The 18504-nt window shown below is 33.0% G+C and overlaps 1 protein-coding gene across 1 annotated transcript in view; it reads right to left on the bottom strand.

The window, feature by feature from the left end:
- Nucleotides 1-9373: 9373 nt before the first annotated feature.
- Nucleotides 9374-18504, bottom strand: part of LOC119831152 (cardioacceleratory peptide receptor-like) — a 69381-nt gene continuing 60250 nt past the window's right edge. The window contains exons 6-9 of the mRNA XM_038354423.1: nucleotides 17574-17669; nucleotides 16812-17015; nucleotides 13519-13620; nucleotides 9374-9558 (exon numbers count right to left, since the gene is read on the bottom strand). Of these exons, the coding sequence (XP_038210351.1) occupies nucleotides 9374-9558; nucleotides 13519-13620; nucleotides 16812-17015; nucleotides 17574-17669 (587 nt within the window). The remainder of the gene's footprint in view (nucleotides 9559-13518; nucleotides 13621-16811; nucleotides 17016-17573; nucleotides 17670-18504) is intronic.

Below are 18504 nucleotides of genomic sequence, written 5' to 3'. Positions count from 1 at the left end.
AAATAGAGGTTTTGGAGTCGACTACAGTAACGTACTTTTTACTAAATTTCCCAAGAATTCTAAGGAACTTTTAGTGATCTTTGGATCTTTCGAAACTTATACAATATTGCAACGTGATGATTATCTATAAAATAGATATCACCACTGATAAATGAATGACACAAAATGTCATTCACCCCTGTTTGTCAGGTTCAAGGACCATTAAAATTGTGGCAAATTAATGAGTTTCTTCGTTTAAATTTATGATACCATGTTATCGGTTCGTTTAACATCATACGATGGTACTGCGGCTGTAATTGTTATGGTGTCTTTTGAATTACAAATTAAGCATTGATAAAATGATTTTATTCGATCGTTTGATTTTGTCGTTTTATGCACATGCTTTTTTAGAAGTCTACACTGTCAGTTTTGTAATTCAGGTACTCTATAGGTAATTTTTAATCAATTTATGCAATAAATGCACAAAACATTTGTAATTCTAAGAAACATTTCTTAATTTCATCAAAATCCGTTCCGTAGTTTTGGTTGGTGGGTTGGCGCATTTGTATTTATATTTTCGCGGGTTAACCTTAAAATTGTGAGAGAAAAAAAATACAACCAAATAAACAGTAAATTGATAACTTTCTTGTTTTTTGAAGTCGGTTTAGAATACAAACCTTTCTGTAGGAATATACTTTCAATACACTATTAGATTTTAAATATTAAAACTTAAATAAATTTTAATAATATACCACGCTTTTAACTCTTGAAGTAGTTAAACGCGAAGAAGAATTATTAACGAATTTAAAAATTAGTCTTTGCTTATCAACTTATTACTTTATAGAACAATCTCGCAAGCTCCTTCAACATTAATGTAAATAATTATATTTAACTGTGAGCACATTGAAAACTTCTATAGGATAACAATGAAGTGAAGATTTAATTAATATTACAACCGTAATTGTTTTGCAAACTGGATTATACTTATAAATATATTTTAAGAAAAACGAATTGACTTAACTATTCATTGCAGCAGAGAGACTTTCAAAAAAACATTATGGGATTGAAATTTATACATCGTGTAGGTAATGTGAATATTGCAGTTTATTAGGCTCTACAAATAGTTTATTTGTTTGTATGTGGTAGTCGAGCACACTTCGGCACGAATTGGGCCAGCTGGCACCGGGGAAGTACAACACCCCGGAGGCCCATTTCCTTTTCCTTACCCTTCCCAGTCCTTTCCTTTATTCCTCTCGTCAATCCTTTCTTAATTCGTTCTCAATTCAAAGTCGGCAATCCATTTGTACAGGCGTAAGGTCTGCAATGAACCATTATGCCTCTCCAAATGTTCATGGGCGGTGGTAGCGCTTACCATCAGGCATCCTACCAGCTCTATTGCCCACTGTGACATAAAAAAAAAACAATTTATTAATCAAAGATCGAATACCCATCAACCTAAAACGGTAGATAATGGTAGAAAATATAGTAATTCGTATTTTTAAGAAAATTTAAATAAATATAAAATTCCAAATTTGTTAAGCTTGTTTGATATTAAAAGTGAAAATTGGTTATCCTTTTTTCTATAGAAAACCCCACTGCAGGCTATTTTCATAGTAGAAAACGTGACTACATAGAAAACTTTTTGTAATATTACTTCGATTCCGCATCCAATATAGCTTGGAGCGACAATTTCGGTGGCCGCAAACAGGCCGCAAAGAAAGTTTGAGCAAACTCTGATCAAATCAAGTAAACATTCTTATGATATGGTTTCGTTAAATAAATCAAATTTTATTTACCTTATAACTTTGCTTACTTTAATAGAAATATTTGCTTTAATAGTTTCTAGCTGGAATTAATAATTAATCAGCCCCTTTGTATGCCATATACAAGATTTATGTCTTCATCTATAACTTTGACTGCCATGCCACATATATCAAACTAGCTACGCCCCGCGGTTTTTTGCCTATATGTTATTCCAGTTGTCCAGCTGCCTACGTACAAAATTGCATTGCAATCGGTAGAGCAGTTTTTGCGTGAAAGAGCAACAAACACACACACACACACACACACACACACACACACACATCCTGACAAACTTTCGAATTTATGATATTACTAGGATTTAATTTTAGGCTCAGTTTTTTTTAATATATAGCATGAAAACTTTTTCGATTGTGAATACCATACGTAACAATCACCAGAGGTAATAATTTAACACATCAACCCGCGACATAAACAGATATGCCCTATATCATAACACTAAGATCGGAACCATTTCCTAGGATTCATAGACGATGCGGGTAAGATCGGCGGTCTCCCAGTAAACCTAACACTATTACGTAGTCTAGCTCCATTCAAAGGTATCTTGTATAGATCTTCAATTGTATATGTAAAAGTATAACATATATAATAACTAGCTGACGCCGGCATACGTTCTGCTTACTTCTATCATTTAGGGGTATAAAAAATAGAATGTTGGCCTATTCTTAGACCTACCCGATATGCACACAAAATGAGAATCGGTCTAGCCATTTCGGAGGAGTATGGTAACTAACATTGTGACACGGGAATGTTATATACCTATACAGTGATTTAAATAACATTTTGAATTCTAGCTATCTTTATACCTAAGGTCTACAGAAAATAAAACTGTCGTCAGCTCTTATTTATAATTAGTAAACATCCATTAAATATTTGGTAAATAAGCCAAAAGCTAATTGTTCATTGGTTATATATTGTATTGTTTAAGATTACTTGGAACAGAATTAAAACGTAAAATGTATATTTCTGTCTCATTCTTTACCGGCTTCATTCTACACATTTTTGTATTTGTGTCTCTTACCTGTCCTTTTTTCCGTTGCATCAGATTTGAAATCACAACGATTCTGAAGAAGTTTCACTTCAATAATATACATAATAAAGTACGGTCGAATTGAAAACTTCTTTTTTTGAAGTCGGCTGAAAAGTCTAGCGGTTAGGCATAAGCGAAACGCTTTAATTACAAATAATAATTGTACATTAACCGCAAGATTTTGCCTTTGAGTCAACCCTTTAGCTTGAATGTGACACGATAAAATATAATATCGGTTTCTACTACAAATACTTCAAAATAACTAGCATCAAATGTGTCGCAGTAGGTAAAGAGCATATTATACTTACTATAATATACGTTATGTTGTCAAACAAAACTTGGAGCTGGTGAGTATTAATGTGTAAAATACAGTCGAAATATGGAGGTTATCTCAATGGCTTATATCAATTAATGAATTTAAGATTAACGTTTATTTGAATGTAATAAATTGTATTACATGTATGTTTACAAGGTATCCAATAAATCTACCCAGCTCATTGTATCTATGACCCAGCTCCAATACAAGAACAAATCAAAGACTTTCCTAAATTAAGAAAGCAAAACAAAAACAAAATACATACCGAATATTTTTAAAAATATCGCATATAACTCGGTACACTTAAAATATATGTGCGTACATAATATTATTAAAACTAGAATGAAAGCAGCGATAACAACATGACTATAATTGATACTGCATATTCTTTTAAGACCGTGTGTTATGTATATAATATTTTATGTACTTATTACTCCATAATACACAGTACAAAATAAAGTTATTATTATCCATGGTATAGGTATCATAATAATATTTACAGTGCAAAATAAATATCAGATAGGTACTCCCAGACAAAATTTACAGACAACACATTGCTTATCTATTTCATACTCCTTCAACATGCAGAATTGACCTGTCATCGAACCACAGCTCGATTCTTAAACCATAGCACAATCGAATATAATTATAGAATCTAGAGATTGGACTACATGCAAAAAGTGAGGAATAATAAAACAATAGTTTGTATGTACACCTGAATCTTATTTATTTTGTTTCAATTGGTATATTATACAAAAATAATTGTACATATTTCTTTAAAAATCTACATTACCACACACGATTATATGTAATTTTTACATCTTATGTTCTATTTACATGCTTATGACTATCTATTGAATAATACTTTTATTCCACTATGTACAGTTGTCAATATAAAATGCCAGTGTAAAATAAGAATAACCTAGACAAATATTGTTTTGTATAACAACAGCGATAAATTTTATAAACATAAAATAAGACTAGTACAAACTTATGTTTCAAAAAATTACAAAACTTATGTAATAATTAACTTAGCTACTTTGTTCAATAAACAGACATGTTTCCGGACTTTTTAACAAGCTTTGATCGGTTTCACTTATATGTTTGTAGTGACTAGCTCCTTTAGACCTTAAAACTCAATTGTAAACCACTTTAAAACAGAAAGATTTGATTCAAACTTTGGAAATTACATCAATATGGTCAGTGATAATGCAATTTAATTAGTTTATCTTATTATCCTGCTTAAGATCTCTAGGTTTCAATAATTTCCATTTGTATACTCTGTATATGCAAATGAGGCGTTTTGATTTAATCTATCTATAGAGAGTGTTTCTTAGCTTTTTTAAACAATATTTTTTCGTCGGTTTATAAGATATTAACATTAATGTTTTATTAGAATTTTTAGTCCCTGCAATTTTTAAATATATCTAGTACAGTATCAAGGTAAGTTATCGTTTTTAACATAATATTACACATTCTCATAATAATATACGCTTTGAAGGAATTATCAAACAAGACAAATATTCTCTTTGGCACAAGTTACTTGGTTAAGTCTATCAATACCTAAATTTGAAATACATTCCACAAAAATTTGCCTCTTATTTGATATTATGAACAAAACACCGCAAAATTTGATTTGAGTAGATATTATCCAATATTTCTATGGAGAGAACAGTTCAGTCTGATAAAGTAAGCAAAAGATAATTTAATTGTGATTATTCACATTTTTCAATAACATAACACAGAAATTTAAATAATCAACGAAATTGAGAAAAAAACAACAACCATGTATATAAGAATCGAGTCTTATAAAGAGACTTTTTTTAATGACAAATAAACATTGAATACGTATGCATAGTCATTTTCACGTATCGACCAAATATATGCAGTAAGTAATAATACTCACTGTCCTTACTAATATTATAAATGGGACGGTGTTCATTTGTCTGTTCGTTTTTCTGTGACGACCTGACAGAGCGAATTTAAGGTATGATTTTTGTTCTGCAGATAGTTACGTGGCCAGAGAGTTACATAGGCAACTTATTACAGTGGCGAAAGATTGCCGAAGGCGAAGATTACCACAGTTTTCTTTGAGCCAGTGGGACGATGTCGCGGGCGAAAGCTAGTTAGTTTTTTATACGGTAACATGAATATATTGCTAAAATATAAACCCATTTCAGGTGTAAGCTCTCATGCTCATAAATGAAGAGATAAACTAGCGTAATGGTTTTACTTGGCCAACTCGCTACATTGCTCAAAACAACACAACCTCTTCACTCAGTCTAAACAACAAATACACATTAATTATTTATTAATATAATGTACACAGAAATACTGAATATTTGACTAAAATTTGATCACTGCAACATATATTTAGCTACAAAGCTTATTAACATTAAACACGCTTATGAATATTTACTATCAGTCACAAAAATTATACTTAATAACATAATAATTGTTATGAAACACTTATTAATAAAAAGTTAATACTAACCTCTAATAATTAAGTTTATTAATTAAATCCATAGGTCATCCCTGAATGTGGCGTAAGCGTTCGTATATATTGTAATCCTTACGAATTAATTGAATTCATCAAAATCGATTTTAATTGTTAAATGTACAATATAGAGTACAAATAATACATAGCATGGCCTCATAGATGGCAATAATATTAATATTGTTTCGGGTTGTTATTTCAGCTGAAAGAATCGGACGGAGTCTATAGCAAATGACTTGTAAACATTTTAATTTTATTTTAATAATTTTATTTTTTATAGAAGGAGGATAATGGTTTTCAAGCATATGTACAGACATGCATAATATGTATGTTTGTACTTGTTTGTCCTACAGCCTAAACTGTTGGACGGATTTTGACATATTATGTAGAAATAAACCATACAAAAGCATAAAAGTTAGTAGTCACCTTTATTGATTTTATAATATCTATGCTATATTATGCTGTATTTAACGTATTGCATAAAAGTAAAAACGAAGAAAGTATTCCAAAAAATGGTAAAAATTGCCAGCCTGAAAGTAATAGAATAATATTGTGCTTTTGTTTGCTATGATGATTCAAAATAAAGTTTTATTATTAGATATAATGAATAATTACTTTTACAAAACGTTTTAAATTTAATTTAATTACATAGGGAAGTAAAATAGACTAAGATATAATTGTCTGACACAATGCAGCGCCATCTAGTGTGCATTGCAAGACCTGTCACTTCGTATTTAGATTAAAAATACGGATTTTATACACGATTCATTCACAGCTTGACATTTCGAAGTCGTGAAAAAGTTTTCTTAATGAATAATAGTGGCGTTACATGGAACTTATAAAAACACTAGCTGCACCCGGCAAACGCTGTTCTGCCTTACTCGTATCATTTAGGGGTATGAAAAATAGATGTTGGCCGATTCTCATAGATACGGGATAAGCACAAAAAATTTCATCAAAATCGGTCAAGCCGTTTCGGAGGAGTATGGCAACGAAAACTGTGACACGAGAATTTTATATATTAGATTTGTAGTCAAAGTAGTAGTAGTGTAGTTATTGACAATATTTTCTTCCCATAGAATATATCAGTTTCAGTAGCGGTGTATATATAATAAACCATATAACGTAATATTTTATTGTACATGTCCTGTGTTTGAATGTGTGTGTGCAGTGAATGTTGCGTCTTTACAACATAGGGCGCGCGAATGCGTGTGTGTGTTAATGCGTATGTGTGTATATTAGTAATTTCAAATAAATATATTTTCATCATGTGCAATGTTTAAAAAAGAAGGGAAAGGTTCCACCACAGATGTTTTTTTAAGCTAATCAGGGAAGTTCTAAGTTTTCTGTAATCACACACCCATCCTATACAATAAACATAGTATAAAACAAAATCTGTGTCTGTATGATTAGATCTTTAAAATTACAAAACCGATTTAGATGTTTTCTTTTAAGATAGAGTTATTCAAGAGGAAAGTTTATGTGTATAACAACATTAATTAAACTACTCCGAATTTGACGTGCGAAGCCGCGGGCAAAAGCTAGTAATAAATAAATTACATAATAATAATTGTTAAACTAGCTTGTGTGCGGTGTCGGGTACAGATACAGCATGACGTCCTGCGCGTGTGTGTATGTGTGTGTTGGGGTGCGTATCGCGTCTGTATTTACAACATGCGGCGCGTGTATGCGAGCGGGGGCGCGTGCGCGTGTGCGTGCGTAGCTACAGCATGACGTCATGCGCGTGTCCGTGCGCGTGCGCGCGTGTGTGCGCGTGTGTGTGCGCGAGGTCGGGCCGGCGTCACTTGTGCGGCAGCGCCACGAGCAGCGTGGCGCGGCGCGGCGCGCGCCCCGCCGCGCCGCCCGCGCCGCCCGCACCGCCCGACTGGCTCGCGTTTAGCGCCTGCCGATATCGGATAATGTACATTTAATACTATGAACATTCACGAATTAAATGTATATGACAAAAAAATATAAAGGAATCATAAGGGGTTATGGGTGACACCTTGAGCACATTTTTCAGCACCGTTCATAACCATTCGCAGATGCTATATGTCTATGCAAATGGATATACCTACTTTCAAGAAGAAATATAGAAAAAAATTATGGAGAGAGCGAAAGGAACGACTAAGAACGATATAGTTAAGGATGTGCGCTTCCAGTTCCCCCACTCACACAACGAAAAAATTGCATCCTTCTATTTCACTCTGATTTTCTGTAGAAGTGTAGTACCATAGATAACATTGTCTTGACGAAGCGTGCTCAACTCTCATTCAAACTCCAGCTCCTCGTTAGTTAGTTTCGTATAAACTTTGACCACATAGTAAACGTTAATTTACCCCCTTATCAAAAATCTAGTCAAGTTATGTACTGGTCTTTATATTAAAATATTAACACAGCTTATGTTACTCTGTAATGTTGTAGCTTTTGTGACCAATTGTGCAGTTTACAATGTACACTCACTGTATATTGTAAAGTGTACCAACAGTGAAGTGTACAACGTGCAGTGCGCAGAATGTAGTGTACAGTGTACAGGATGCACTGTGTCATGTACAGTGTGCAGTGTACAGAGTACAGGATGCACTGTGTAGTGTACAGAGTACAGGATGCACTGTGTAGTGTACAGTGTACAGGATGCACTGTGTAATGTACAGCGTGAAGTGTACAGTGTACAGGATGCACTGTGTAGTGTACAGTGTGCAATGCGCAGAGTGTAGTGTACAGTGTACAGGGTACATTATGCAGTGTGCACTGTGAAGTGTACAGTGTGCAGTATGCAGTATGCAGTGTGCAGGATGGTATGTAGAGTGTGTGTATGTGTACATGCGAGGGTACTGACAGCGGCGTGCGAGCGGCGCGCGTGCGTGGAGCTGAGCAGGTCGGAGTGCGCGGTGGAGTCGGAGCGCGAGCGCAGCCGCGCGCCGCGCCGCGCGCGCCCGCACCACACCCAGCGGTACGGCGGCACGCGCCTGCAACGAGGGTACCACTTACTCGATACTGCATTAATATATTGGATCATTATAGCGGTGGTGGTTCAATGGTGAGGAGATCGGACATAATATCGATAAGTATGGAATTCGAGAGCAGGTGAACGTGCAGGAAACAAACTGATTTTTCAATTTATTTGCGCATGTGGATATCATCACCACTGCTCGAAACATCGCGAAGAAACCGACATGCCGAAGAATCATAAAGTTCGACGAGATGTGACATCTGCCAACTCACACATGGCCAGCTCGGTGGATAAACCTTCACCTCACAACATATAAGGGCAGATGATGATGATGATATTAGATCATGCGGCAGATTATATAGAACGGGACTTAGAAATAGTAAAGATACATAATACTATAGTAGTATAAGTAGATGAGGGTCATCGCCACTCCGCGAAACTTTTTGCTCCTCAAAGAAATACAGTTGTTTAGGTGTGATCAAAAACTCTTTAATCCAATTGAAATGAAGAGTCGAACGCAGAATAAGCATTCATGTATTACTTTTTTATTTATTTCTTATTGATGTTAATGTTATTTATAATTTCTTTCAAAAAAACTGAACCGCCATTAAATTGTCAGAACTAGACCAAAGTTAAATATATAATAGCTTTTAAATAAAAAAAAGAAACTTCAAAATCGGTCCACCCAGTAAAACTGTTTCAGTTAACAAACACAAAAAATTCATTGGTATTAAGAAGCTCATTGTTTTGAAGTCGGTTAAAAATACAATGAAATCCTTACCTCAAACTGCTATATATATGCGGCGAAAACATGCAGCAGATTAGAGGGTTGGCGGCGGAGTTAAGCGGCGCGAGAGACTGGATGAAAGTGGCTATGGCCAGGTTGGATTGCGTCGGTGGTATGTGGTTGTACACTTGGAGGAGATCGAACAGGATGTATGGCGACCAGCAGAGGATGAACACTGGAAATGTTTGGTCAAATCAGTCGATAACTTTTTGATGAAACTTTTATATATTATGACAAAGTTAAGATACGTTGCTAGTTTAAAAAAAATGTGATATTATAATATGATGCTACTGAATCACATTTAGTGATATATATTTTTTATTTATTTTAAAAATATAATTAAGATATTATTTCAACAACATATTGCGCATATAATCAGTTATTAGGGGAAATAAATTGTTAAAGCAATGATTTTTTTTGTCAAGATAAATAAAGGTCAAACAAGTTAAAACCGCTTATAAATATAGTTACCAAATGTAGTAACTGAACAAATTCAATTCCCAAGCAAGAAATACTTTAACAGGCTAAAGATAAACAATAAAATATTATAAAAATTTAGCAGTAAAAAGATCTTAATAGTATTTAATGCCTAATTTATAAATGTATATATAAATATGTAATATATGTATATGTATATAAATGTATAATATCCTATATATATTTATAGGTTAGGATGTTAATTTAATTGTATGCAATTAATTTTTTATTATTATTAAAAAATTACATTAGGAATACATTTTTGTATTAAACATTTTTCTATCAATACAAAACAAACAAACGCCAGTAACTTTCCAAAAGTCTTATCTGTGTCTTGTCTATCTCTACTTCTTTACTAATTGATATGTTCTCGGAAATATTTAAACCGAAATGAACTACAGTAAAAAATAACAATATATAAGTACATCAAACGTAGTCACGTCATCACTCGGCACTCGTTCCGAAAAACATTGGCCAAAGAAAACCATAAAAATATGTTATCAAAACACTCCGCTGAGTTCGGAGAGAATACAAAGGGTATATTCATTTAACACAATGTCTAATATTATAACAAAATTTAAGACATTGAATACAAAGATTAAATGAATAGCAAGGTATATTATATGCAACTCCTAAAAGTAATACTTTGAAAGCTTTCCTAGACTCGCCAGACATAAAAACATGATGGTATGCTTTCAAAGAATTTGGAATCCTATAATATTAATTCTGTATGAATCTGAATATATTCGGATGCCGACACTTCGGAAAATCATGCACATAAATAACCCTTGGCTTTCAAATTAACGCTTACTAGTCAGCGTTTCTTGCAAAAAATCAATAAGCACCCAATTTATATCCCGGTACTATGCGGTGAAAAACGCTAAAAAAATATAATGTAAAATGAATCACAGTGTGTACACAGCACTGTTGGGAAAGTTGAACTAATGTCTAAATATATAATGATCTTGAACCGCTCCGAGGACGTGTAAAAAATAAGCAGATACATCTTCTGATTTATAAATGATCTTGTGTTCAATATAGCGTCTTTAGATAATTGCCTTCCGGGATGGGAGTTATTTTGAATGGTTTATTTTGAGGAATCTTTTGTAAAGAACTTTTTTATTAAGCAAGGGTATGGATGAATATGGATTTACTGAAATATATAATATGTATACTTATTAAGCTATTGATTTATTGTTAAAATTTAATTTCCTATTGATTATTAAGTTTATTAGGTTATATGATATAATGATATAATGTCTTATAGTATCATTACCTGATTTAATCTATCATAGCTGGGTATATTATATATGACAGATTATGTATGAGGCTATATTTTACTTTAATTTAAACTTTTTTTCAAAACGCAACGAAGTTTCTTATAGAGAAAAATAACGTACCACGTATGTAGCCGGGGCGGACGGCTAGTTGTAATTTAAAACTTATTATTTTCATTGACTAAACACATTATTTCTACAGACTAATTGGTAAGCAGCTTAACTTTTTTGTAACGTGTGACTTGTTAAGACGGGAGTCGAGTTACAGTTTCCAGTATGAAAAAACAGACATATCTTGACCCAGTTCATTAATTCTTAGGAAATATTTTTATTATGTATCATTTCGATTTTTTTACTACAAATCTGACAAATTTAAATCTCTTATCCTATACTCAACCTACTCAGATGTGAATGAAAAAAAGCACACGTTATTTGGTATTTAGCTTTATTCAATCCGAATTTCGAAATGTCGAAATTCAAACATAAGCTTAAACGCTAGTATAATATATGTGATTAATTGTCGAATGTATAGATTTATTAAAATACTAGCTGCGCCCCGCGTTTTCACCCGCGTAAGTCCGTATCCCGTAGGAATATCGGGATAAAAAGCTGCCTATATGTTATTCCGGTTGTCTAGCTGTCTACGTACCAAATTTCATTGCAAGCGGTTCAGTAGTTTTTGCGTGAAAGAGCAACAAACGCACACACATCCTTACAAACTTTTGCATTTATAATATTAGTAGGAGTAGGATATTATGCTAAACTAAACCTATTCTAAACTAAACCAATATATCCTGAATAAAAACTGTGTGTTGGCACACAGTAGGTACACTCCACAGCGCGTCCGCGAATTTTTTGTATAAAGAAATATGAGATTTGGGCTTCACGTTATAATTTATGAGAATATAAGCATCGTTTTACGTAGTTTAATTAAAGAACTTTATTGAATTATGAGTTATTTGATTATTGTCTATAACTAATCCTCACTAATACTGTAAATGCAAAAGTGTTTTTTTCTATGTTTGTCTTTCTATCTCGTTGCAATGGTGCGATTGAATATGAATATATTATTATATCTGGAGATAGGCTCCTGTTAGGCAACGGAGTGATATAATAATTAACTGGGACGAAACATTTCATTCTCATGAATATTTCCTTTTACTACACGGGCGAAACCGAGTAGGGAATGCTAGTATCTTTCATTATAATATTCTAATATTAACAATGGAAATAGGCACAGCATATTCAGATCCTAGAACAACAAATAAGTTAATTATGTTAATATGTATTTACTTTATTATATTTGAAGTTCATACATTGAAAATGTTATAAACTAAACATTTATAAGCAAGGTATATATCTAGGTGGTGGTCTCTCCATTCAAAAATGCTATTGAAAAACTTTATGAAAATCATCCGAGTTTTATATAAATTGCTCAAAGACAAACTTAACAATAATATCATTAAAGTCAAACACTCCAGAAACATCTTCAAGTTTTATAATAAAACTGGTCATGATATATCAGGCACGCAAGTAAGGCTCTTATAATATCAGACTATGATTAATATCTTCACGATGTCTTATTCTATAGAATTCAGCCACTCACTCCGCTAATTACTCAAAACCGATAACCACGTGTTGAAAAGCTGTGGGAAGTCATCAATCTTAAGTGTCATCTACCTTAGTTGTAATAACTGCAACGTACCTTGATAATAAAGGTCATCATCAGGTTTTTTTGACAATATATTTCGAAATACTATACAATATATAATACAATATATAATCGAAGTTTTGTTAAAACTCTTGTTCTATGGCTTTAGACCTTATGATGGACATTTTGATTTGAGAAAATTTGTATTTATGTTCAGATCCGTGTATAGCTTTTATATTAAATTAAATATTTCTGCCAGTCATCTACTTGTTGCAATGTACTTCTGTAATTGAGATCTGCAGAAATAAAAGAATAATACAAGTTGAATAGATCCTCATTTTGATCTCTATCTCTTTAACTAATGACGGCAATAAAAACTTTTACCCCATGTGTTGACGTAAATAAAATAATAGTCGCCTTAATCAGTTCTTGGAAAATGCGTGCATTCGTTTATTTTTATACTTAAACAACTACATCACACCTACTTCTGTATAAATGATCATTCACTTATTTATGTTCCCACATTTTTGCTATTTAATCAGACATCCTCATAGATTAATGTCTACACACCAATATTTTTCACACTATAAATGTGGCAAATGTATAACCTCCTTTCTCAGGCGCGAAAAAAAGTTACAAAAAAAAGAACGAAAAAAGAATTCGAAACAAAACAACACACACACACACATATATATACACAAACACACACACAAGACAACGACATACTCACCAAAAACAATAACAAACGTCATTTTGACGCTTTTAATTTTGGCCCTTGGGATGAGGCCGCGCGAGCTGGCGCGCCGCGACTCGGGCTCGCTCTCCGCTTGCCCTGTAAGGAGCAGTTCGCTGATTTTAAAACTTTATCTATATATATAAAATTCTCGTGTCACAGTTTTCGTTGCCATACTCCTCCGAAACGGCTTGACCGATTCCTCTGAAATTTGGTAAGCATATTGGGTAGGTCTGAGAATCGGCCAACATCTATTTTTTATCCCGATATTCCTACGGGATACGGACTTACGCGGGTGAAACCGCGGGGCGCAGCTAATCTCTATATATATGTGTTTAATTCTTGTGTCACGATGTTAGCTACAATACTCCTCCGAAACGGCTGGATCGATTCTCATGAAATTTTCCATGCTCAAGGTGGATGACATAAGAAAATCTGAAATGTTCAGGTATTTATAAATTAATGCAAGAATATATGATCTCGTTTACTTAGAAATATCAATATTTCGATATTCGTATGTTCACTATACAAGCTAACTCTTATACTATTTCAAATTGCGAACGACTATATAACAAACAAATCGCATTTAAGAACGCAAAATGTTACAATTTCATCACTATATCATCTTCTTTTGACTTTATTTGAATTTATTTTTTTTATGTCATAATATTCAGAAATGGAGCTGGTGGGTCGCCTGATGGTAAGCGCTACCACCGCCCATGAACATTTGTAGAGGCAGAGGCCAATTTCAGACCTTACGCCTCTAAAAATGCATTGTGGACTTTAAATTGGTAAGGGATTAAGAAAGGATTGGCAAGAGGAATAAAATAAAGGACTGGAAAGGGTAAGGAAAAGGATATAGGCCTCCGGCTCACCCACTCACCATACGAAACACAATAGCATGCTATTATTCACGCCGATTTTCTATAGGGGGGGGGTACTTCCCCGATGCGAGCTGGCCCAATTCGTGCCGAAGCGTGATCGACTCCGACATTAAAAACTGTTTATTCGATAATTGCGTTGGTTTTCAATCGATTGACGGGTATATTTTATTTTGTTTGATAGAACATTATGGAACCTCCTTAGTAAAGACCTTATTTATAAAAAAGAAATGTCATGCAGTAGTAAATAATAGTTTTATATATGAAACAATCGATTGCAGATCGCTTACTTTCTAACCTGGATTTAGCTACAATCGTTAGGTGATTACGTAACACAGCTGTTTCCGCGTTGCGTTTCTTGTTCGTGCTTAATCTCATAATCTAGACTGATGGTTTATTAAATAATTGATAAAATGCACGTTTGAATAAAATGTCTTGGGAAATATTCCCGAGATTGTGTTTTGTTGTTGATGCGTGTTGTGTTGTTATTTTTGTTATAAAATTATGTAGAGATAGTATATCAAATATTCACTTATATTGATAATGTTTTTGTTTGATATTGTAATTTTAAGTAATGTGAATTGTTATTATATCTATAATAATTTATATTCTACGATATTCTAAAGTAGTAAAGTTTGTGCGTTTGTGTTATTGTTGGGAATAAACTCTTTATTACTGAACCAATTTTAAAAATATGTATCATAAAAGAAAACTACGTTATCTGGTAGTGTCATTGGCTCTATTTTAGTTTGTTTTTATCTAGTGGCTACCTGGGCGATGCCGGGTCGAGCGGCTAGTAGTACGTAGCGGCATTATTGTATATTTATCCTAACTCAGTAAATGATTAAACAGATAACAAAAATTAAGGCTTTTAGTAACTTTTGTGTAGTTAAATATGTATTTCTGTGTTTGTCTAAAAATAAAAAAAATTAAAAATATAACTTTATTACAATTAATTGATAAATAAAGCATCATCAGCAATTAGCATTCTCAAAAAATCAACCTAATAAATCATCATAATAATTAATAATACACATTACAATAGATAAACAGTTCAGTGTTTGATATGGAATGCTTAGGATGTAAATGTCTACGGATCCTTTGAAAGGAATCTTCCCCTGCTAATTAGCACAGAACGTTAACATATAATATGATACATATAAATACATATTATTCAGTTATGAGGTTAATATCCACAGTACGAGATAACGAATTTGACAGTGGGTAGTGTAATTAGTTTGGGTTGATGAAACCATACTAATTACACTACCTACCTACTGACAAATATATAACACTAGCTGCGCCCCGCGGTTTCACCCGAGTAAGTCTTTATGCCGTAGGAATATCGGAATAAAAAGTTGCCTATGTGCTATTCCACTTGTCTAGCTATCTACGTACTAAATTTAAGTGCAATCGGTACAACAATTTTTGTGTGAAAGAGTACCGTACGAAGAGTATACACATACACATATATCCCTCCTTATAAACTTTCGCATTTATAATATTAGTAAGACTATAAGGATATAAAAGTATACTAGCAGATATACGTATATTTTACAGTAATAAACCTTATGAACGTGAAGGAAAACATCGTGAGGAAACCGGCATGTCTGAGAATCAAAAATTCGACGACATGTGACATCTCTCAAAACGCACTTGGCCAGCGTGGTGGATTATTGCCTAAATCCTCATAGTAGGCATTTGTCCCAGCAGTGGGAACATATATGGGCTACCAGCCCATATATTTTCCCATCTGATAAGGACCACTTATCAGTGGTTCCTTAACCGTATGAAGTTATTTGAACTTTCTTTAAGTTAAAAATGATATATGAATATTATGTTGATAATAATAGGTGGCAAATGACGCTTTAGTATTAAGCAGTAATAAAGAATGTTAAAAAAATAAAACATTTGTTAGACTAATAACTACTACTATTACTACTGTGCTCATTTTTTATTGATTGTACATTATGATATATATATATATATATATATATCATTTTTTGTATCATCTCATGTTGATGTATCGATGTACAATTACTAATGAGCCCTAATAAAATAGAATAAAAATAAAAAATAAAAATTATAAGTCATACACACGAGAAAAATGCGTGCTAAGAATAATTATAACAAACATGTACAGACATAACAATATAAAAATTAACAAAAATGGCAGTTTCACACGCGCCATACATGATATTATAGTCTTTCTCCATAAATCAATCTAAAAGTGAAGAAAATTTTGAAATCAGATCAGATTTTCTTGAGAATAGACTGGGATGATACCAACAAATTATCATACTCGTATATTTCACATTTACATGCCGATTGTTCCAGACACATAACTACACAACTAATGTAAACTCTTTTGCAACAAAGACATATAAATCGGATAGTTTAATCACTTACCATTCCTCCAATTCTTGAACCTTCTAGAATTAACCGGCGGGCTCATAACAACGGCCTTGCTTTTAGTCCATATAGTGAGCACTATGATGGCATAGCAGGCTGATATAGCAAGCGCTGGGAGCACGAATATCATTACAGCCACTAATGTCACCCAGACTTGCCACCGCTTCGTTGTGCCTAGGTCTATCCAGCATTGTAGCTGACCTAAGTACAGAGAAGATTACATATCAAAAACCAGTCTAATTTATTGAGTCATCTATAAGAAAGTCCCATTAAGATGAGTTCAGTAGTTCCAAAGATTGCTCTTGATACAGATAAAGACATTTTTTGTTTGATCCAACATAGAATAGGATCGACTTAACGTCATATTGTGACGTTGTATAAAATAACATGATCCTTTTATTGATATACAAAGAAGCTTTCCAAGTGAGTCATAATTTTTTTGATACTATTTACATATTAGGCATTCGAGTAAATGTAGTTATATACAAAGTTTAAACACATAATAACATTTTATGTAGTTATACTAGTTGATGCAGAATAAGTTTACAATGTTGACAATTTTATAATTTGAAATACTGAAACAAGAATTTAATTTTTAGTTTTATAACATTATAACGCTTTATAAATGCGAATTTATTTAAAGAATAAAAAAAAATCTCATACCGGATTATTTCAAAAACACCACATTATCTCAAATCATATCATTAAAATTGAATAAAGTATTATTTCAAAGAAGAATTAAAAACTGATATTAGTCACCTTGCACCTCCTTAACTTCGTATAGAATAAGGACAGGTATGGAGAATACAATGCTGATGATCCACGCGGATGCGACGAGAGCCCGTGCTCTGTTCCCTGAAATATTATGAGAAACCTCCTAAATTAAAAAAAGACATAATTGCTTTTAACTTTAAATATGACGTTAATGTTTTATGAGATAGTTAAAAAACTCTTATTAATATTATAATGCTAAAGTGTATTTGTTTGTCGTTCTTTCATGTCAGAACGGAGCGATTTTCTGATATCATTTTTAACATTTGGGAATAGATAGGATGGAGCACTCTCCAGTCACTATGTCACTACATAAGCTACTTTGACCGAGGTGAATTTCGTTTGACTACGCGTGCGAAACCGTATGTGGAAAGCTAGTATGTTATACCATATAATTACGGACAAGTAGACCAATAGCGAACCTTATAGAAATGTTAAAAGACTCTCAGTATAACCATATAGGTACCTTCGCTGCAGTTGACTAGTTTAATTATAGTACATTTTTTTTTTAAGTACCAGTAGCTTTCGGTAACGCGAAGTAAAACGATGCGAAATGCACCTTTCAAATTCTTGCATATTACCTTTTATGATTTATAAATTACCCTTTATAACAAAACCATTATAAAGTTATTAGAAGAAACTTCGAGAAACCAGCCAAGCGTGTAATGTATGATGTTACTAAGGTTAAATACATTTCGAAACAAATTTATTGTTCAATTTACAAGATCTCTACAGCAGGTACAAGATGAATGAACTTTAAATGGAAATTTAATATTCGCATTAAAATGACCTCTAATCCCACACTTTAGAAACCAAAGTCGTCTGAAATGTAATATGTGTAATTAAACACGAATAACGAATATATAAGAGTTCTAAATAAACTGAGATTCTGTGTATATTGTGACTGTCCTGAACATAT

This window comes from Zerene cesonia, chromosome 13, assembly GCF_012273895.1.
Source record: "Zerene cesonia ecotype Mississippi chromosome 13, Zerene_cesonia_1.1, whole genome shotgun sequence".
Taxonomy (NCBI): Eukaryota; Metazoa; Arthropoda; class Insecta; order Lepidoptera; family Pieridae; genus Zerene; species Zerene cesonia.
This window is presented reverse-complemented; position numbering and strand designations above follow the sequence as displayed.